The sequence below is a fragment of the Thunnus maccoyii genome, chromosome 2, assembly GCF_910596095.1.
Source record: "Thunnus maccoyii chromosome 2, fThuMac1.1, whole genome shotgun sequence".
Lineage (NCBI taxonomy): Eukaryota > Metazoa > Chordata > Actinopteri > Scombriformes > Scombridae > Thunnus > Thunnus maccoyii.
This window is the reverse complement of record NC_056534.1, coordinates 1,101,301-1,124,115: the sequence shown is the minus strand read 5'-3', so window position 1 is coordinate 1,124,115 and position 22,815 is coordinate 1,101,301. Positions and strand designations below refer to the sequence as shown.

Here is a 22,815-nt window from a genome sequence, read left to right as displayed (position 1 = left end):
TTTTATAACCCTGGCAAGTTTGTAAAGTCTGGAAACATGACCGCAAATATTTTTATATATATAATTCTCAAACACTGGCTTGTGCAACGATGGTTGTTTAAAAAAAAATGTTTAAAAAAAAACAGAACCATCATAATTATATTTTTTTTTTGGAAATTACATTAGTCGAACTGTTACACTGTTTTGTCCTTGATGTTTGTGTGATGTATAATTAGTTGTGTAATAACTGTTCCAGCTGCTCTCAGATGTTCAGGTAAACCAACGACATCATGACATCATGTCTCCTGATGACATCAAAGAGTAACTTATATAGATTAAAAAGTAGTGGCCCTAAAATCCATCCTCGGGAAACCCCACAAGTTATTTTTTAGAGGTGCCGGAGAAATGATCATCTTTTGCTACAAAAATTCTCTGGAACTGGTTTAACTGGTTTACATCTTATCTTTCTGGCAGACAGTCCAATGTGATCCCTCAGTCTATTTAAAAGAATGTTGTGATCAACTGTGTTAAACACAGCGCTCACATTAAGTAGTTCCAAGACTCAAGAATTTGTTTTTACTTTCTTTTTTTTCTATATGAGTGACAGATGTACATTTTATATTTTTTCAGTGTAAATAAACCAGTGATGTACTGTACTTAACCAGACTGAAGTTATTGTTGTTTGTTTTACAAATCTAAGAAGAATGACACATTTTTGTTAAGTGCACACCAGTTTTTAAATAAAACATCTGATGAGGTTAAAGTGCTGACATTCAGCTTTAATTTAATTGTGTTCACACCAGAGGAGGCTGGTCCATAGAGGCAGAGGAGGTTGCTCCTCTCATGTTTTTGGGGAAGCAAGAGGGAGATCAAAATATAAAAAGAATATCTGGTTTAAATAAACCACTAACAAATCTCAGTATTATTTATAAAATATTTTTTCTCTTTGGAAAAAATCCATTATTGAAATTCTGATTAAAATGCTTCAACAGTGACACCTGCAGGGCGGGAGGGGAAAAGGCAATGTGTGAAGTGGTGGTGGGGAGCAGTGGAGGGGGAGTGGGGGATTTGGCATTGGCAGAGAAGATTTGGCAAATTTTTCATGGGTGCAATCCACATACTCAGCTCTGCTGCTCATCCCACAAATGCATGTTCCTTACAAATGTCACACCATTTAAAAGGGAAATAAACAGGCTTTCCAACGGTATAAGATTTATTGCCAAGAAGTATTGTTACAACAAAGAAATAATCTACCAAACACAAATTTCCTTACTTTTTGTGCTAAGTTTATCATCTTATTATTTATTGTGGACAGAAACAGAAACGTTTCAGCCAGAAGTCATCATCAGTGTTGACGTTTCTGTCCACAAAAATATATATGTTTCACACATCTAAACTTGAAAACAGATTAATTTTGACCCAAACACAATAGGAGGGTTACTCTGTTTTAAGTCAGTTCACCTAAATTTAAAGAATCATATCTTCTGTCTTTCTAGTGGTGTCTGTTTTGAGATATTTGTCTCCATCCTGATACGATGCAGGTGAATGAATTTAGTGTCTCTGAGCTGTTTTGATGTGTTGCAGCAGTCTGTGTGTCAGGTGCAATAACAGGATGTGGTCGATGGACAGATGGAAAACTTTAATGTGTCAAAGTCACGACCACATTTCATGGGTGTAGAAACACAACATACTGGTCTACTTTTAACCATTCATGCCCTTTTTCTCTGAAATGAGGAAATGTGAAGGTTTAGTTCCTGTTCGCTCTTCATGTTGTGTCTCTCAGCTCTGCTCAACGGCTCATAAAGACTCCACAGATTCAGTTCTCTCAGTCTGCAGGAGAATCTACAATCAACAAGACTTCAGTCAGGAAAAAGACAGCTGTTGTTTCTCTGTGAGTGTTAAATACATTTCTATCTCTTCACTGTTTTAGGGAGTGGTCGACCTCATTCAAGCTAACCAACCTATCTGACATGTTGTGGTGCTTTGTTGAGTCCTGTAGCATTAATGTCAGTAACTCTGCTGAGACAGTATGAGACCTTTTGTTTACAAAAATACGGAATCACCAAATGTACTTCTTGGAAATTTTCCTGAAACTTTTCATGAAGAAAACGGAATTTTCATAATGTGTGCTATCTTCTTAATAATTCACCACACATTCATCAAACAATCTGAAAAAACTTCCACAAACTGATATCATACAGTCTGAAATAGATTCTGACCAAGACTTTATTGGAACTGTCTCACACAGTGTGACTCACAATAAACAACTGATGTTGTTAAAGAGTCTAAAGGCACCTTTAGTCTCAGTGGCAGCAGGTTAATGTGAGGTGCTGCCCCCGTTCCAATTATCCAGAGAAGAAAGGCTGTTATGTTAAACATAAATTAATAATGTACAACAAAATAACTATGAAATAAAAAAATGTTTATTCTTAGTCTGTGTCTCGTAGTCATACCAGCATTAATTAAAAATTGTTTTCAAATTTCATTTGGTTAATTTGGTGTGACACTTCCTGTGTGAGGGGCGCCGGCCAAATGAGACTGCGTTTCATTAGTCGTGCAACATGCCCTCGTTAACTTCCCCTCAGCACATGACCTCAGGGAGTGTTGTTTCAGTTCTCTGAAAAATTCAAGTGAACTTTGTGAGATTGACCCTTCAAGGGCTGAGGGAGCAAGCAATCGACAGTGGTCACTCAGCGCTGCAGATTACCCACTGTGCATTGTGGTTTCTTGTCATTTTCACCATGATGTCAACGAGCTGCTGGTTAGCAGCATTTAAAACAGATGTTTGCTGTCCCCAATAAAAAAAAATTCAGCCACCATTGTTTAGTGTTGTTGACACCTTGATTTCACATGAGTCATTTATTTCTGTACTGTTTGTAAATTACATGTGAGATTCATTTTTGATTTTCCAATGTTTCTGGTAGGTGATGTTTGGACTCATAGGCAAGACTCAGCAACATAGGAGGTAAGATAAAAGTAAAAAAAACTGTTTTTTCATTCAAGGCAGAGGTTGATAACAAGTCAGTAGTCAGCAGAATCCAAAAGGAAAGCAGGCAGGATCAGAGACTTAAATACAATGACCATGGGGACACAATAGAACATCTGGCTGTAGACTGTTGTTTGTGCAAATGGCAAGTCCTTCGTGTTGACAATATTCTGTGATTTTAACAGGGAGATATGGAGACGAAGGAGGACCTACTGAACACTCTGGAGGATTTGATAGAGAGGGACTTTGAGCACTTTAAGTGGTTCCTCAAGGATGAAAGTCTGGAGGGCCACCAAGCCATCAAAGCATCCCAGCTGGAGAAGGCAGAGAGACGGGACACTGTGGATCTGATGGTGCAGACCTACCAACTTCCTGGAGCTGTGGAGGTGACCAAGAAGCTTTTAAAGAAGATCAACAGGAATGATCTGCTGCAGAGTTTATCAGACAGCAGCTCAGGACCAGAAGGTCAGTCACAGGAAGAGAGAAACATGATGTCACTGCAGGGTGAGAGGTGCATTTTGATACTGGAACGATCTTATGCAAACAAGATATTTACTTGTTCACACAAGATGCCATCTGTCACATCCAGACTGTGGAGGTCAAACAGAAACGCTACAGATGTTACTGTGGTTTTCTGTGAATGATACACATCCAGAGCATTTTGGAGTTCGTTTAGCACTGAATATTGAGGGAACAAATGAAAGACATTTGAAAGACATGCTGTCTTTATTTCTCTTAAATGTCCAACTGAAGCCATTTATGAGAAGACAGCTTGATCATGAGCCATATTTGAGAAATATGAGAAACAATTAAGAATTTAATTAATTATCTGTAGTAATTACAATCAGAAATACTTTATTGATCCCTAGGGGAAATAAGTTTATGTTACAGTTGCTTACATTCTAGAAGAGAATGTTATATAAACAAAGAGAGATTATAAGAAACAAAGACTACAGTGAATGCACAAACTATGATATCCATCTTCCACAAGCACCCAAAACCTGTCCGTTAAACCGTTAGCTGACTGTTTTGCTGGTTGGCTCAGATTCAGTTGTCTCTGTGTTGAGAGCTGAGATGTTTCAGCTTTTATTTGAGCTGTTTACTGTCTCAAATATTTCCATAGCTGCTCTGACGTTCACTTTTTTCTGACTGCTGAGCTCCTGCAAAACTCCCAAGCCCGAAAGCGTGTTGTGTTACTATGACAACCCGCAACTGTGAGTTTTCATGTTAGCTGCAACTACCTGCATATGAAAGAGTTTTTAATATGGAGATTTTTATATTTATTGCTTATTTACTCTGTTTTGCTATGTTCAAAAATTACATTTACTAGTTAATGTAAATGTCCCTAATTTTTTTTAATGTGGTGAAATCGCACAATCAAGGGCCAAATCCTTTGTCAGGGGGCGGGGGGACCAAGTGGGTATTGGGTGGTAGGCTTGGACTTTTAGCTACTTAAAATAAAAACGTCCTGACAGCCCTGATGGAGCTCAGTATTCATCCATAAGGCTGCTTTATTACAAGCAGTTCCACTGTATAAAGCTCGAAGCTGTGTAGCAGAACACAGAACATTAATTACTCAGATCCTGACTGATCTGGTGCTAATGAAGTTGCAGCTGCTGTGCCATGTGCATAAATGCACATATCACTCACAATTTAAAGACGCACTTATCATTGTAAACATTGGAGGCAGCTGCAGAACCCACTCCACTCACTGAAAAGTAACAAAAACAACTCCATATTACCCCCCCAAAAACAACTCCATATTAGGTTCTGCTCTGTTACATTAAAATATGCTTTCTTTCAGCTTCTGGGAGAATCTGATGTCCAGTCAATTACAAATATTGGAGGGAGGAGATTTCCGTGTTTCATATATTGAGGTCTAAAGTGTTTTGATGGATCGTTGGTTTTGATGTCATTCAGAAATATATAAAAATACATCATAAACAACGTTGCTTCTACAACGTTGATTTGCTTCTTCTTCTGCCTGTGGAGTCAATGAGCAGAAATACAGACAGCTCTACTCTGCCATTGCAACCCACATTGTGGTCGGAGATAGGATTACATCCGTAGTGCTAAGAACTACCATAGAGAATGAACTGAAAAAGTTTAGAGAATTAAGCTCTATTCCCATGCTCCAAACATAGTGCAGGATGTCTCAGGCACGTTTTGAAAGGGCACTACAGTTCATCCGATCAACTTCAGCTCAACTCAAAATTGTAGTCTCTGCGTGTATTCTGCGTGTGAGGCATTTAGGGAGCATCGGTAAATTATAGCATCTATTGATAGCCTGCATGTGAGGTGTTTAGGGAACATGGGTAAATTATAGCGTTTGCTGACAGCCTGGGTGTAAGGCGTTTAGGGGACATCGATAAATTGTAGAGTCTACCGGAAGCCTGCATCTCAGGCGTTTAGGGAGCATTGGTAAATTGTAACATCTATCAATAGTCTGCATGAGAGGCATTTAGATGAGGGGCACAACTTTCTCTAGGTACAGATTTGAGACGTGTGACTCTGGAAAAACTACAGCACATAAATCCTTTCACATTTGGTGATTTTGGTGCAGGGGATTTATCATGGCTCTTTGCTTAGTGACCTCAGTGTGTATTCTGATGACTCCCTGCACACTGTAAGGTGTGCTGTATTAAGCACCACCCTTCAGTCTTGGTGTCAACAATGATCTGAACTGCTCGGAGCAGGTCAACAGCTCAGCGTGCACTATACACCAGAGTTCTGTAATATTTGTTGTGATATTTAGTGAAGACACACTCACATAAACCTCTTTAAAAATCACACCACCTCTTTTTACACTTTTGGCTGTTTAATTTTCATCCTACGTTCTTCCACAAGCTGACAGAGCTCACAAAAATGCATACCATGCTTAAAGTTACTACAAAGAACTTTTAACAGTCTATGAACTAGTCTCATGATGCCTTTGATGCCTCTATCTGACCATCAATGAGAAGATTGGCTATTTCTATATAATTATTCTAAATGCCTGCCACTGGGTCAGTTTCCCTGTGAAATCAGACAAAATGATTTATGTGCGTACAGACCGGAAGACCCCGTGTTTACATTACATGTAGCATTGTAGCATTGGGGAATACAAAGACGTTACGAGAAGAGGTGGACATTTCTTTACGTTTGGTAATGTTAAAAGTAAAGTTAGACTTGTTGTCAGCTCCTTGATTCATTTTTTACAACCAAATATCTGAATATGAATGGAAAATAATTTTGGTCTGCGTGAATTTTTTGCTTGACTAAATGCTGAATTCATCTTATTATAAGCTTTAGTTTTCATATTCAGAAATGAATGGATGTGTTCTTAACAGAACATCATTCTTTGAAAGGCAAAACTTAAGTAAGAAAGCTTTTAACGCTGCTATCAAGGATATAGGCAAATAGATAAATAGACTAAGGTGGTGTTCAGACCGAAAGCAGCCCTGCCTTAAAACAATGCAAGGAACTGTGGTGGTGGGGGTGTGTTGCTTAAGGTACCAGTGAGACGATAAAATACAATTCAGGGGTTGAGTTGAAGCTACAGATTAATGCATTTTAAGACTTATCAGACACCAAAACACTGCACTTGTAAAACTCACAGACAGGATTTTACTACCCAGGAAAGTTAACACAGCGACAACTGTTCTTTTCATGTGACGATCGCAAGGTAAACAGTTGAATACGGTATTCACATTAAAAAGGCCACCATGAACGTGTGCTTGCATTTCAGTGATTGGTCCATGCAGCACCTTGCTGGATGACATCGCATTGCAGCAAAAGTTGAGCCCAGTTCAACTTTTTTGCTGAACGACTGCTGCAGTGTGTTGCTGAGCCCTCTGTGATGGCACTGCCCCCATTCAAATGAATAAAAGGTCTGTGTTTTTTCATGCAGAGCTTAAATCAGTCTGAATGCCCCCTAATGCCTTGATTTTTATATTTATGTTTGACACAGATGTGATGGTTCCAGTACCAGAGCGAAAACCAATCACATATTACCAACACATGCTTCAATCAAACCTCCAAGACAGATTTATGTGTGCACAAGAGGGATTGACGGCAGATAAGCATCCTCTGGTTGACATCTACACAGAGCTGTACATCACAGCTGGTGGTGATCTACACATCAACACACAGCATGAGGTCAGACAGATTGAAACAGCAGGAAAGCCAGCAGAAACAGATACTGTTAAACCCAGTGACTTGTTCAAACACCCTTCTGGAGAATGCAGACCCATAAGAACAGTTCTGACCAATGGAATTGCAGGAATTGGAAAAACATTCCTTGTACATAAGTTTGTGTTGGACTGGGCTGAAGGAAGAGCCAATCGAGATGTGCATCTCATTTTCCCCTTCACCTTCCGTGAGCTGAATCCACTGAAGGGAGAAAAGTTTTGTTTGGCTGAGCTTATTCATGAATGCATCCCAGAAACTAAAGACATCAAAGAGGAAGCTCTGAATCACATCTTTACAGCTCTGCAGTCATCAGGAAACACCAACTATGACAAGAGTAAATTCAAACTTCTGTTTGTGTTTGATGGACTGGATGAGAGCCGCCTTCAACTGGACCTTAAGGGCAATGACATTCGCTCCATTGATGTAGCAAAGTCAACTAGAGTAGAAGTACTGCTGAGGCAACTCATCAATGGGAAACTGCTACGCTCAACTCGCATCTGGATAACCACACGACCTGCAGCAGCCAATCAGATCCCTCAAGACTTTGTCGACAGCAGGACAGAGGTCCGAGGCTTCACTGACCCACAGAAGGAGGAGTACTTCAAGAAGAGATTCAGACATGAGGAGCAGGCCAGCACAATCATCTCCCACATTGAGACATCACGAAGCCTCCACATCATGTGCCACATCCCAGTCTTCTGCTGGATTATTGCTACAGTTCTGGAGGAGGTGTTGAAAAGCAGAGAGGGAGAAGAGCTGCCCAAGACCTTGACTGAGATGTACACAGAATTCCTGGTATTTCAGATTGATCAGACAAAAGAAAAATATGGCCCAGAAAAGTGTGTTCAGTACATTAAATCATTAGCAAAACTGGCTTTCCACCAGCTGGAAAAGGGCAACCTGATCTTCTGTGAGAAGGACCTGAGAGAGAGTGGCATTGATGTCAGTGGAGCCGCAGTGTGCTCAGGAGTGTTCACACAGATCTTTAAAAAGGAGCGTGGAAAGAAGAAGATGTTCAGTTTTGTCCATCTGAGTGTTCAGGAGTTTCTTGCTGCTCTCCATGTGAAAATGTCACTCATCAACAGCAACAAAAATGTGATGCCTTTTCCTCGACTGACAATCCAAAACCTGCAACTGCTTTTTAGGAAAATCTCTACAAGGAAGATCCACAGGATTGCTGTCATAAATGCCTTACAGAGTCCAGATGGACACCTGGACTTGTTCCTTCGCTTCCTCCTGGGCCTGTCACTGCAGACCAATCAGGACAAACTAGATGACCTGCTGATGAAGAGAGAAGGTAGCTCAGAGACCAATCAGAAAACAGTCAAGTACATCAAGAAGAAGATAAGTGAGGATCTGTCTGCAGAGAGAAGCATCAATCTGTTCCACTGTCTGAATGAACTGAATGATCGTTCTCTAGTGGAGGAGATCCAACAGTACCTGAGATCAGGAAGTCTCTCCACAGATAAACTGTCTCCTGCTCAGTGGTCAGCTCTTGTCTTCATCTTACTGTCATCGGGAAAAGATCTGGATGTGTTTGACCTGAAGAAATACTCTGCTTCAGAGCAGGCTCTTCTGAGGCTGCTGCCAGTGGTCAAAGCCTCCAACAAAGCTCTGTAGGTGTACAGATGACTGCAGATACTAACTGTATCACATGTGTAGAGTTGTTCTCAACTAATGAAAGTAGGGCTTTAGTCAATGAATTGATTAGTTGGTTTAATGGAAACATCAATTATATTGTTTCATCAGTGTTATTATACCTCTTCAAAAGAATGTAGCCACACTCATACAATCTAGTTCTTTTCTTTAAATTTTGGGGCATTTTATGCGTTTTATGCCTGATGTTGTGGTACATAGTTGGCATCGTAATGCATAAACCATGGGGACACCTCACTATCTAGTTGTTATTGATGGTCACAACATATTTGTCTAAATTATTTGATCCAGCAGGTATGACTTTCATTTTTGAAGTAATGACTTATCTTGTGTAATGTTAGTTTCCTTTTTTTTAAAAAATATAAAAAATAATCACTTGATTAAAATTCTATTACTTGACCAAGATCCTAATGACTTATTGATACAGAGAGAGAACTCTAAAATTGTGATTTTTTAAAACTTTGTAAACAACAGAAATAGTGTCAGTGTTTGTCTTTATCACTAACTCTCCTTCAGGTTGAGTGGCTGCAATCTGTCAGAGAGAAGCTGTGCAGCTTTGTCTTCAGTTCTCAGCTTTAAGTCTTCTAGTCTGAGAGAGCTGGATCTGGATAACAATGACCTGCAGGATTCAGGAGTGAAGCTACTCTCTGCTGGACTGGAGAGTCCACACTGTACATTGGAGACTCTCAGGTCAGATCACACTGTGACTGTGTCTTACATCAAAGATTAAATGGTCTATGGTTAAGTCTTTGTATTGAAACATACGATATGGCCTCATAATTAGAGAAAAATACATTTTCATGACAACTCTACTCATTACTGTAAGTGCAATAAAACTTTTGTGAATGAGTCATTTATCATATCACCACAAGCATAAATTTGCAATATTTTCATCTGTAATGGCTGCAGTCTCCCATCCACCACCAGTATTTTTACACAGCCATAGCATGCTTGTCAGGTTAATAGAAAACTGTTATGAACAAGCTAAAACAGCTGTATGTAGCGATTGAAACTGAATTTATTATTTTTCTTGCACAGCAATAAAAAAGAACTGCTAAGAGTTTTGAAAAGTACTGGACCAATAAGGACTTTTTATGAGAGGATTGTGATTCACATTCACTTTCTGCCATGTGTGTTGGTGATGTATGTAGTCATAATGTCAATATGTGAACATGTCAGCACATTGCAATATTATTAATATCATGATGTAAGAAATATTTTTTATCACCAAAAGATTTGAATCTTAATAATATTATGAATGATATAAATGATACATGGGACCTCCATGTTCTCCAATGATGAAAACACTTCATTTTGCTGTGACAATGACAGTTTTTTTTCTGTGATTTCTACAATGTGCATAACCTTGACCATGTTCACATGTTTCACAAATTTATGAAGCATAGTGTTAATTCAACCGGAGACTCTCAGTTCAGGATTCAGCTTTAGTTAAACAGATGAGCATTTGAATGTTGCTGAACATACAGGTCAATGTCAGTGAAGAATCACAACATCTACCAACCTTCTGTGCTTTCATTTCTGGAAATTACATAATGGCAATGAGTTATTTTCTTATTTTTCTTAATTCCGATGAAAATTTAAGACTTGACATATCAATAAGTCAACAGATTCTGTTGATGACAGGCTGTAGTGTCATTTGACTATATTGAACAGCACTGATAAACAAAAACACACAATCTGTGTGTGTGTGTGTGTGTGTGTGTGTGTGTGTGTGTGTGTGTGTGTGTGTGTGTGTGTGTCCAGGCTGTCAGGCTGTCAAGTCACAGAAGAAGGCTGTGCTTCTCTGGCCTCAGCTCTGAGATCCAACCCCTCCCATCTGAGAGAGCTTGATCTGAGCTACAATCATCCAGGAAACTCAGGAGTGAAGCTGCTGAAGGATCCACACTGCAGACTGGACACTCTAAGGTATGAACAGACAACACAAGCTCACACACTGTTTCTCTGTCACACTGACATGCTGAGGACTGTTGGTTCACAGTCTGTACAAGCAGCACTGCAACAGTAAAGACAATAAGTGATGTGCTGAGAGTCCCTCTCCCCACTGAGACTGAGAGCTGAAGTAATATCAGACCAGGATTATGTGCTGATCATGTAGAAGCTCCTACAATACACAACATTCCTGTTTTAGCTGCAAATTAGAGCTTCATGACCTTAACTCATGCCTCTGTCTCATTCAGTCAACAATCTTACTCTTACCTGACAATAATCCTGATGTATATATATGTTAGCAGGGAGATCTGTTGTATCAAACTAAGCGCTCCCAATCTCTCCCTAAACTGCATCAACAAATGACAAGTGTGTGTTAACATGTGAGAGACAGAGGAGTAAAATAGAGTGGAAGAAAAATCTTTGTAGGAAACTCAAACTGAAGGAAACTCAGGGATGGAGAGGAAGAACAAATACATGTGTCCTCCCTCATTTCTGACATAAACACTGTAAAATAAGATCATATTATTTGTTTTGTCTGCATGAAGACAATACAAGTTTGTGTTCTTAAAGGGACAATATGCAATTTGATCAAAAGCATATCTTAATGTGGAGAGGTGTTGTCAATGACTCCTCTAACCTCAGACTTACTTCCCTTCTAAAGTTTTCTACACAAGCCCTGTATTGACTAACCAATCAGTGAAGGCATTAGCTGCTGAGAGACGTCACTATATGACTGACTCATGGGCTAGCAGGCTCCTGATTCCTGCATTAACTGAGACGACGTACACCACGAAGAGGGGCAAGAAGAAAAGCACAAAGAAACCAAAGGATTTATTTTGGCCCCCCTTTCACCAGATGGAGGGAGAGAGAAGAGGAATTTCCACACGGACACTGATTTAGCATTATTTCTAATTGAGTGGTAAGTTTTACAGCTTTGTTATAATAACATAATTTCATAATGATCAATAACGTTACTTCCACTGTCTGTGCTTGTAAATCATGCCAGAATATTGCAGTTACACTCGTGGTGTGTTTATGGCAGCAGCAGACTAAGCTAAGCAACGTCACTTTCTTTTTATTTCTAGTAATGAGAATCAACCAGCCACATCTACACAAGCCACCCTGTCTGCTGTCACTGTCCAGTATTAGAGCAGAATCAATTCACGATCAGTGAGTTATATTTTTTCAGGTCCATCAGTTGAATGTATTTTAGTAATGTTATCAACTAATTAGGTGCTTTTCCCCCAGGACTCTGGCTTTTGGTCAGCAGGTTGTGTGGCTTGTGTCGCTCTCTTCAATTTACACAATGATCTAGCCACAGTCAGGAGTAAGTTTTATTCCTTATCAGACATGATTTAAATCAGCAAGTGGTGGTTTTACGAGAGAAAACCCCGCCACCGGTAAAGACCAGTGCACAGCTGCTTCCTGAAACTTTTCACTGGGCTCATGCAGGGCTGTGGGCCATGTGATGGGAGAGACAGACCCGACCTGTGCTGCACAGCCGCCTGCAGCTCAAAAGCCTCTGTAAAAATGATACACATACCTGGACACACTGCTGGTCACAGAGAACACACAGGTTATAAGTGAAACCAGAACGGCTGTTTAATTGAAAGGTATGCTGTGTTTGTAGTAGACGTTGTAAATCACAGAATAGGGAACCTACATACAGCTGAAATGCTAACTATAAAAACTGCTCATCATATCAGCTGTGAAAAGTGTCATGCTAGCATGTTATGTAGTGGAGTTTGCTATACTGTTGTGTTATTTTGTTTCTTGTTTGTCGATTCTGTTTCTTGTTTGACTAAACTGCAAAGTAATACTTATCTAAAACATAATCATTTGGAAATGCCTACGCATACATAAATACATCTGTCATGCATGTTTGTGTAATCAGGCTGCTAATTCCTAAACTGTTTTATTGTTGTTGTTGTTGTTTTTGACACCACAGGTAGCACACGATAATCTCCAGCAGTTGACCAGAACAGCAGCCTTCCAATCAACCTGGCAAATGAAAAAAAACCTTACAACACTAACCTATAACCTTGATAGGAAATGGACACTACTTTCACAGTATATCTTATTCTTAAAAATTGAAATTGTATTTATCATAATTGTAGTTGGTAAATCTTTCAAGTAGAGAGCTGAAACATTTGGATGTATTTATCTATAATAAGTGTAATAAAATCTAAAGTTTTGTGGCATATTGTCTGTCTCATGATTCAGCTCTGGATTATTTGAGTGCTGTAATGATGTTGTTTTGCACTGCAGGGCCTTTTTTGATGGTGCCTGAAAAAACAAGGTACAATATGAGTTGTTTTTAGCCAAAACAAGTACTATGAAACATTAAATCACTGTTTTAAACAAATTAAGACATCACAAAGACAGGTGCAGTCTTTCATTATAATGCAGTACAAAAAAAGGCAAGGAGGCAACAAGGCAATTCAGAGTAGTCTGCATAAAATATTAAAAGCATCAAGACAAAGTGCAAAAAATACACATTATAAAATTACATTTAAATACAGTTTAAAAAAGTAATTAAAAAACCAAGAGAATAGAAAATAAAAATGTAAAATACAAGAATAAAAGTTACATTGCAGTGTAAGAAATGAAATAAAAGGCAAACAGAAAAGTCTTCAGCCGTGATTTAAAAGTACTGAGAGTTGCAGCAGACCTGCAGTTTACTGGAAGTTTGTTAAGATATGTGGACCATAAAAACTGAACGGTGCTTCTCCATGTTTAGTTTTTACTCTGGGGACAGAAAGCAGACCTGATCCAGACGACCTGAGAGATCAAGATGCTTCATAACGTAGAAGCAGATCAGATCATGTATTTTGGCCCTAAACCATTCAGTGCTTTATAAACCAACAACAGTATTTTAAAATCAATTCCTTGACAGATAGGAAGCCAGTGTAAAGACCTGATAACTGGAGTGATATGATCCACTTTCTTAGTCTTAGTGAGGACGCGAGCAGCAGCGTTCTGAATCAGCTGCAGCTGTCTGATCGATTTTTTAGGGAGACCTGTGAAGACACCTTTACTGTAGTTTAGTCTATTGAAGATAAATGCATGGACAAGTTTTTCCAAATCTTGCTGAGACATAAGTCCTTTAATCCCTGACATATTCTTCAGGTGATAGAAGGCTGACTTTGTAATTGTCTTAATGTGGCTGTTGAAATTCAGGTCTGAGTCCATGACTACCAAAAGAATTCTGGCTTGGTTTGTGGTTTTTAACGTTACTGGTTGAAGCTGAGTACTGACCTGTACAAAGTGAAGACGAATGAGTCAAAATTACAAGTATGGGAGAAGTAAAAATGAATCCAGAGACAAATTTTCACAAAGCTATTTCCATAATGAAACTGTGTAGTGTCTATCGGCATGTCCCTACACCTCTGGCAGATACACCACTGGGATTGCTTGTCTGTCTCCCTCCCTAATGGCGAGGGCATCAGAAATGAGGCTGGGGTCTCGGGTCAGGCAGGTCTGCAGGACTTGGCGACAGCTGTCCAGGTTTTCAATGATGGTCTATTGGCAAAGAACAATGAAAATAAAACTCTATATGGAGAATTTCTCCAGAAAGACAAATTAGGACGCCAGATAGCGGCTCTTGTAAATGACAGCTGAATTACTTGAATAAACAATACAAATAGTAACTGCCATAAATAAGTTCAGTAACCTAGCAAAAACAAATGCAGTAGAATACAACAGTAAATCTTCACTTCATGAAGGTTACAATGTTCAGTTTTTGCAAGTTCCTGCTTGGCCTGTAGACTTAACATTGTGATGACATCATGGATTTTTAAATCGCTTTCTTAGCTCTAGCAAAGTTTTACAAATATAAAACCTCCATGAATCAAAAAATCATAATAGAAAGAGTCATAATTGACCTTGTTTGCAGTTCAAGGTGTCCTGTCAACAGTTTTACAGACGTCTCTTTTATAATGGCGGTCTATGGGGAAAATACTTTTTGGGCCACAGATGTATTTTTCGCTGCAGTGCTGCGAATGACCACTAGGAAAAACTGGCTGCAAGGCTGAGCGGTGGCGTCCTATCCAACGCTTATAATACATCCATGGTTTAAGTGCACAAGTTCTTCTTCTTCTGGTGTTTTGTCAGTTATCAAACAGCCTCAGGTGCATCAGCACCACCCTCTGGACTGAAGGAGAGCCGAGAATAACCAGTGATGCAGTGTCCAGTTGTTCTGAGTGTGAATTTGTTAAATAAATAAGAGAATACGGCAACAGGTAGTGTGATCAGTGATGTTGTGGTCCAGTTTGAACCCTGCAGACCTCTGAGGTCGGTCTGCTCTGATGCTTCTTCACAGAATCCAAACATGCTTAAGCTGCTTTTATGTGTTTTTAAATCCAGCTGTTTTGTCTTAATGTTGGATCTGAATGAAGATTTATGAAGATCATTGATGAGGAAACTTCTGAAGGTTCATTCTGACTTTGTTTCTTCCTCCAGGGTGGAACATTGTGGAGAGCAGAGACTGAAACCTGGTGTGAGGAAGTGTAAGTGTGTGTTCACTTTGATTCATGAAAACAAGGCAGCACATGTTAAAGTATTTTAAATCAAAAGCTTGTTTGCATTCAAATCTCAGTTTGAAAGAAAAAGATGAGTCATTATAAAGTTTAATAAGGTTAAGGTTAATAAAGCAACAAATAAATCATCAGGTGTGTTAGATATAAACTGCTGCTGTATTGTGTCTTGTTCTCTCCATCAGATGCCTGTGAACTCACACTGGACACAAACACAGTAAACAGAAAACTCAAACTGTCTGACAACAACAGGAAGGTGACGCATGTGGAGGAGGATCTGTTATATCCTGATCATCCAGAAAGATTTCATTACTGGCCTCAGCTGCTGTGTAGAAATGGTCTGACTGGTCGCTGTTACTGGGAGGTTGAGTGGAGAGGAGAGGTTTATATATCAGTGACTTACAAAGGAATCAGCAGGAGAGGATGCAGTTATGACTTTTTGTTTGGAAGGAATGATCTGTCCTGGAGTCTGATGTGCTGTGGTGGTGGTTATTTTTACTGTCACAATAACCAAGAGATATTTATCATCTCCTCCTCCTCCTCCTCCTCCTCCTCCTCCTCCTCCTCTGTCTCTAACAGAGTAGCAGTGTATGTGGACTGTCCTGCTGGCACTCTGTCCTTCTACAGAGTCTCCTCTGACACACTGATCCACCTCCACACCTTCAACACCACATTCACTGAACCTCTGTATCCTGGGTTTAGGTTATTGTCTGGTTCTTCAGTGTCTCTGTGTTCACTGTAGGAGGAAGAGTCTCCTCCTGTGTAGAGAAACACTCACACTGATGACAAAATAACATTTATTAGTCATACTAATACAAGGAAATGTCTCCAGTTGTTTTGCTTTGGTGAATGCAATGTCTGTCCATGATTTTAAATGCTGTGAGACACCAAATTTGTTTTCAAGATTTTAGTTTTCTCTTTTTTTTCTTTGCAATCTGAAAATGTTCTCATATAAATATGTATATCCGCTAATATGAAGTTCCACACATGCGTATGTTTTTTTCAAACAAATGTACCAATAATTTTACTTTGACTCCGCTTCAGAGACGCTATACACTGTCTTATGTCTCCAGCTGCAGGCATTAAACCAGGTAAACATGCTGCTGCATTCACTAGGGAGTATTCTGATTGGCTGGGGGTGAAGGTTGGGGCCACACCTCCAGCCAATCAGAGTAGGTCCATTAATAATGTAGATTTTATGTAAATAGATTCAGAATACAGTGGAATAAAAATGGACGTAAAACATTTGTTAAAATCCAGACTGAAGAGATGAGTTTAAGTTTACGTTTAAAGACTTCAACACTTCCAGCTGCTCTCAGATGTTCAGGTAAACCAACAACATCATGACATCATGTCTCCTGATGACATCACAGAGGGGTAACTTATATATATTAAAAAGTAGTGGCCCTGAAATCCATCTTCAAGGAACCCCACAACTTATTTTTTAGAGGTGCTGGAGAAATGATCATCTTTTGCTACAGAAACTCTCTGGAACTGGTTTACATCTTATCTTTCTGGCAGACAGTCCAATGTGATCCCTCAGTCTGTTTAAAAGAATGTTGTGATCAACTGTGTTAAAAACAGCACTCACATTAAGTAGTTCCAAGACTCAAGAGTTTATTTTTACTTTCTTTTTTTATTTTCTATATAAGTGATAGATGTACATTTTATATTTTTTCAGTTTAAATAAACCAGTGATATACTGTATTTAACCAGAATGAATTATTGTTGTTTGTATTACAAATCTAAGAAGAATGACACATTTTTATTAAGTGCTTTTAACTATTAACTACTAAAATAAAACATCTGATAAGGTTAAAGTGCTGACATTCAGCTTTAATTTGAGTGTGTTCACAACCATATTTGGTGAACAGTATTTGATTCATTTCCCTTTTTATACACAGTCCTCCAGTTTTAGGGAACAGAAAGTAATTGGACAAGTTAAACATAAAGTTGAAAAGTCATCTTTAATATGTGGTTTTACTGTCCAAGTTTGGACTGAAGACACTTTCACTTCCTGCTTGTTTATTATCTTCAGCAGTGAATCACGTGATAATTGGACTGACCAGTCAAGAACATTGAACTGTTTGACCATAAAAACACTTGGTTGTCTGGTCTGTTTGCTTAAGATCATAGTCCTGCTACTTTGTCCAAACATTGAGGGACTGAGTATAAAAAGAATCAAACTGTTGTGTGAGATTCTAGTTGAGAGGGAAATATAGAACTTTTTAATCCATCCATCCAGATTTTACATTCAGTTATCAGATAAACTCATCAAATCTGTGACATCATCTTTATTATTTTTCATCCAGACACAGAGAAGCACACCAACAAAAATAATAACAATAACAATGGTAGTAATAATAGAAATATGACTTGTAATGAAAATAATCTCTTAACTATCAGATCCCTGCATAACTCAAAATACAGGTCGTTTTTGATCCAATGTAAATGTAAACAAGCAACCTACGGCCTAAAAGTATATTTAAAACTCTAATTTAGCTGTCACATACTATCAATCATTGTATCAATAACTTGATCAAATTGAAAATGAAAATTGCCTATCCAATGAAATAATACCTTATTTTAATGTCAGTAGGGCTACCATGGCACCGAAGAGGGTATTAAATTTGCACTTCAGATAACACCTTTAACAAGTCAATTCTACTATCAATCCCATGAGCAGCTGTGAAAAATATTTGTCTAATGTCAATTTAAATATTGAGTTTTAGCTGTGCTAAATGTAACAGAACAGGCCAGACCGGTCACTGGACATCCATTCTTGCATCCAGCTCAAAACTATGTGATACAAGCCCAAAATTGAGAGATTCACAGGAGTGGGATGAGATGGGAGTGAAAAAGTCGGAAGCGGGCGAGAGTGAAATGCAGACTATTACAGATAGGACTTGCTCTATGGCCAATATAGTCATTGTGTCATTGTGACACAGTTACATTGTCACTGTACAGTGATTATTAGATGTAGTTCTTTCAACATTGCTACTTTGTTAGGAAAAAATACACAGAGATCTCATATTTGTAATTTAACAGTATGTTAACATAGTAGCGAGTACTACGTCAGTGAGCCCCTGCCTCTCTGTACCAGTCAGCTGAATTAATAATATTCAGACGAAGCACAAAGACAAAGTGCATAGACAGACAAAGTGAAAATTTATATTTCAACAAATCATTGTAAAATGTGTGTCCAGCCTATCTGTGGATTTATCCGTCAGTTACCTTTGTGCATGTTCCACTCTTGCCTCTCAGATAAGAAACATAATGAAAATAAAGTTTGCCTTTGCTTTTATAGGAAATATAGGCCCTTAACATTAATAATAAGGTGACAGAGGCAGGAAGTACAACCTGCACTAAACATTTCTTCATTTATGGTAAACATCGTTGACCTTTTGACCTATCAAATGAGATGGAGGCATAAAAATTAGATAAACTCTCTAACTTTTTGCTTCTATAATTGTAGTAATAACTAAGTTGAAGAAGGTTTATCTTGCTGAAGCAGAAGGAAGCATGTCTCCCACCATACATGTGACTTATGTTATGTTTTGTTTTCTTCTTGTATATCTTTTTGGAGGCGGTCTGATTCTTCATGCCTTTGCTCACGTAGACTGTCCCTGAATGAGGAAACTAAGCAGGTGGGTGGGAGGGGTGGGGGGTGCCTTTACAGAACTGAAAGATGACAAAAAGTGATGGTTTGTGAAAGACAGAAGTAAGCGTTTTAAGGGTGACTGGACATTCAACAGGAAGAAGAAAGAGCGAGAGTTTAGGTCAAAACAACATCTTCCTCTCTGTGACTTAAAAGCAGAAACTTCATCTGGAAACTCAAAGGCGACTTTAAGTTGAAGTGTAAGATGGAATAATTTAACTGCATCGTTCATCTTTCCACATTCGAAGAACTTTGAATCCTGAATCTGAATGCTGTTTCTGCTTGGTGAGTTTTATTAAATGTAGCTTAAATTACACATTTGTCTAATATTTATATAAACAGATTGAAATATAAACTCTGTCGATACTGGTGGTCTTAAATTGTATACGTAATTCTCTTTGTCTCTGTATTTTTGTGAGGTTGAATTTGGGAAGATTACTTTTTCCAGTCTTGTCTGACCAGTCCTTGCTGTTCATCCCTTGTGAAGTTTATTTGATATTATTTTTATTTTCCACAAGTTGTTTACATCTGTAGAAATAAAATGTCAAAAGTAAATGGTAAGTACATGAGTGCGTTCCTCTGGTACTAATGATACTTAGGTCATAATTAAATGTTGTAAGCTAAGACTTATTTTTAAAGAAGGAGCGACTTCAAGATGTATTTTTTTATGGCAGGAAAAAAGTATTAAAATCTTTGAAAACTTTTTTGAAAATCAAAACAACAGAAAATGCTTGAGCTTTGGTTGTCTGTCTGATAAAGTCGCAGATGATTTGAGCTGCATTTACCATGCAGGTCTTGAACAGTTCCATATTTGTATATTTCACATCTTTATATTAACAAAGAATCTGAGTACTGTACATGTGATGTGAAAGGGGTTGCACATAGTGATGAACTCGCAGTGAATAATCACCAGACACTGCAGTTCCCCTTGGCGCCAATCAGCCTTTTAGAGTGTTTTCACTCATTGTTATGGTTTTACACATTGTTTTGTTATATGTAGGTGAAGAGCATTTTAGCATCTCCTAGTGGTTGCTTTGAAGATTACTGTCAGCTGATTGTACTTGTTCTCTATTGATGATCACAAGGGTAGGGTCGTAGTCTGAGACCGGCCATTTTTATTGAAATTTTGCGCAGCAAGGTGCTTCAGAACTCTCTCTGTGTATTCCTTTGCATCCACCTGTGTTGAACCTTGGAGAAACTTTGTTTGTAAGTTTATGTTACATGTTTTATCTTTATGGATAAGGATTGATGCGTGTTTAATTTCATATTTGGGGAGATTTATAGATAATTACCTAAATCCCTTTTTTGGCAACATGTAGTGCAAACATTGGTTTAATTGTGTAGTATTAAGCAAGTATTTACATTTCTACACTCTTTTTACTTACATTAAGAACATTTTCTTGTGTATTTATTTTTAGTTTCACAGAGTTTGTGGAAAAGCATTGTAAGAAAGCAAGTTGACGAAGATATACAAGTAAACAGACCTCAACTTTACTTCCACGTCTGAGTCATCATTTAAACCTTTCAGTGCCTAGTACACCTATTTAGCTATCTGTCACTTTGTGTAGAGCCAACCACGCAGGGGACTGAACACACATGTAGAGACTTTTTGGTGAATAAAATGGAATAGCGGAGAGCAGTGGAGACAACTGGTGCCAGACACTCACACACTATTAGGATAAAACTTAACATTGCTGATAACCCCACTAATGTGAGTAAATTATAAGGCCTACATATTTAATGTGTCACAGATTTGATGACTTCATCATTATTTAAAAATATCAGGATTGACTGAGCAAGGATTTTTGCTCACATTAAGGGTCAAGCATCACTTAGCTAGCCAATCTGACACCTTGCTCATTGCAGCTGTCATTGGCATTTTGTGTTGTTGTGGCAATTCGCCTCTTGCACTTGACTTCAATGAAGAAAGAAACAATCTCTCATATTGTTGCACTTTCTTTAATGCTCAGAGCATGGCTCACTCATACTCAGTACCGACATACAAGCTGCTGCAGAGGAGTGAGACCTGAAGAGTGGGGTGAATACTCCTTCATCTCTTTCCTACCAACCTCTAGGAGTTGTTGTGACTACTGTATGCATGGTTATACCCATACAGACATGAACAGATGTTCTCTGTTTCTCTTTCACACAGGAACGTATTATTCAGATGCACAAACATGGTTTCTATGACTGTCACAAAGCATTTTTAACCTTTCACAAGTTCACACAGGTATTTATACATATTCATACAATAATTTCCCTCACAGTACACAGATCAATACATGCGAACATAGATCTGTAAATTATTCAGCTTTGATCAAACACAGGGGGAAGTTTAAGTTACCTCTGTTTTGAGGTTTAAGGTCCTAAATTTATTCAACCACTGTAGCAAAAGTAACTGGTGTAAGTTTTAGCTATCATCCTCAAAATATAAATTTAATTTACTAACTTTCATATTACCTGCTATCATTCACCTGATGTGTTGGCTGACTGTGACAGCATGCAGTCCGGTGCAGGTTGCTAACTGAAAATATAGTTTGACTTGCAGACTGCTGTCACTAACATACAGATCTGTACAGCTTGTTGATAATAACATGTTTGTTTGCCAAACAGTAATTGTGGGTTGAAAAACATTTTTTTTATATTTTCAGACATCACACAAGGCTTCCTATAGGATAGTTACATCATTCAGTAATCAAGCCATTGTCTGTGTCACCTGTATTGAGGGTGATTTGGCACCAGCTTGTCATTAAATCAAAACAAAGCTAAATAATAACAGTTAAACTTAGCTTGTAAGGAAAATCTAGCTCTTCAGACACCAGGCTCCCGAAGGCAAACCCAGACATGGGGCCTCCCCTGTGCCTTATTCTCACCCTTTCCCTAACTGAGAATGTCATTGGTATTAAGGAGGTTGCTGAAGGCTACAGACGCAGGCATTTACCTTGGTTTTCCCTTTTGTTCCTACACATTAACGGTTCACTGGCTGCAGCACCAAGTGGTGTTCCTTAACAACCAGGTTCAAAAAGTGAGAAATCCAGTAGTTGCTCTCTGACCCTGAATGTGTACCAGATGCAAGATGTCAGCTTCATTACTAAAACATCCCTCCGTTCAATCCACATCCACTCCGACCTCCACTGAAGAGTCACTGTCCTCAGAAGTGACTGATCTGTCAGCAGCACAGACAGCCGTCTTCACCAGGCTGACTGAAGAAATTTCAACTGAAGAGCAGAGTTTTCAAATAAACTCAATGAGGAGCATTCAGGAAGAAAACAGCATTGTTTTCATTTACTGATTCAATTTTTACTGTTTTGCCTCACCTACTGAAAACACATATCTCATCACTACTGGCGGCCTTGCTTGATACAAATATAGTCAGTATTTTCACAACATAGCAGGAAATTTGTGTGCTTTGAATGCTGTCTAATGAGATTATGCTTCACAAAGAGTGTGAGAGAACAAAACAGGCTTGGAGGGTTAAAGAATGTGATGGATGATGTTTATATTTATTTACATACAATATACCCTCCTGTCAATGATTTTACACTATTGCACTGCAGCAATGCACCAACAAATATAGGAAAGAAGAAGAATGCTAACTAGCTGACCATAGATGTAAACAAGGAATGATTTTAAATTCCTTTAAGAATTGACTTTGCAAGTGTTTTATGAAAAAGGAATTACATTCACTCCAAGGATAAACACAATGCATTTTTGTGAGAAACAATGAATATAAACATAACTTGTGTTTGTTTACAAGAAAACAACAGGGCACCTTTAAGTAAACATGCACTATGCATCACCCTTAAAAATTCCCTTGAAAAATGTAGTTTCCACAATACATAATTGGTTAAATGTTCTCTGATTTTTTCTAGTGAGCCACA

At 38.5% G+C, this 22,815-nt stretch overlaps 1 protein-coding gene across 1 annotated transcript; it reads left to right on the top strand.

The window, feature by feature from the left end:
* The first annotated feature begins 1,763 nt into the window (after positions 1 to 1,763).
* On the top strand, positions 1,764 to 16,945 carry LOC121907110 (NACHT, LRR and PYD domains-containing protein 12-like). The gene is made up of 7 exons (XM_042426491.1): positions 1,764 to 1,870; positions 3,151 to 3,430; positions 6,915 to 8,751; positions 9,308 to 9,481; positions 10,556 to 10,717; positions 15,203 to 15,249; positions 15,462 to 16,945. Exons 2-7 carry the CDS (start codon positions 3,157 to 3,159, stop codon positions 16,016 to 16,018), a joined length of 3,051 nt encoding a protein of 1,016 aa, XP_042282425.1. The 5' UTR covers positions 1,764 to 1,870; positions 3,151 to 3,156; the 3' UTR covers positions 16,019 to 16,945.
* The last annotated feature ends 5,870 nt before the right edge of the window (positions 16,946 to 22,815 follow it).

What these genes read in the sequence shown, in the direction of transcription:
- LOC121907110 (XM_042426491.1), top strand. Translation starts at nt 3,157, where the DNA reads ATGGAGACGAAGGAGGACCTACTGAACACTCTGGAGGATTTGATAGAG. An exon ending in CAGCAGCTCAGGACCAGAAG is followed by an intron (nt 3,431 to 6,914) that starts GTCAGTCACAGG and finishes TGTTTGACACAG; the next exon opens with ATGTGATGGTTCCAGTACCA. An exon ending in AAAGCCTCCAACAAAGCTCT is followed by an intron (nt 8,752 to 9,307) that starts GTAGGTGTACAG and finishes ACTCTCCTTCAG; the next exon opens with GTTGAGTGGCTGCAATCTGT.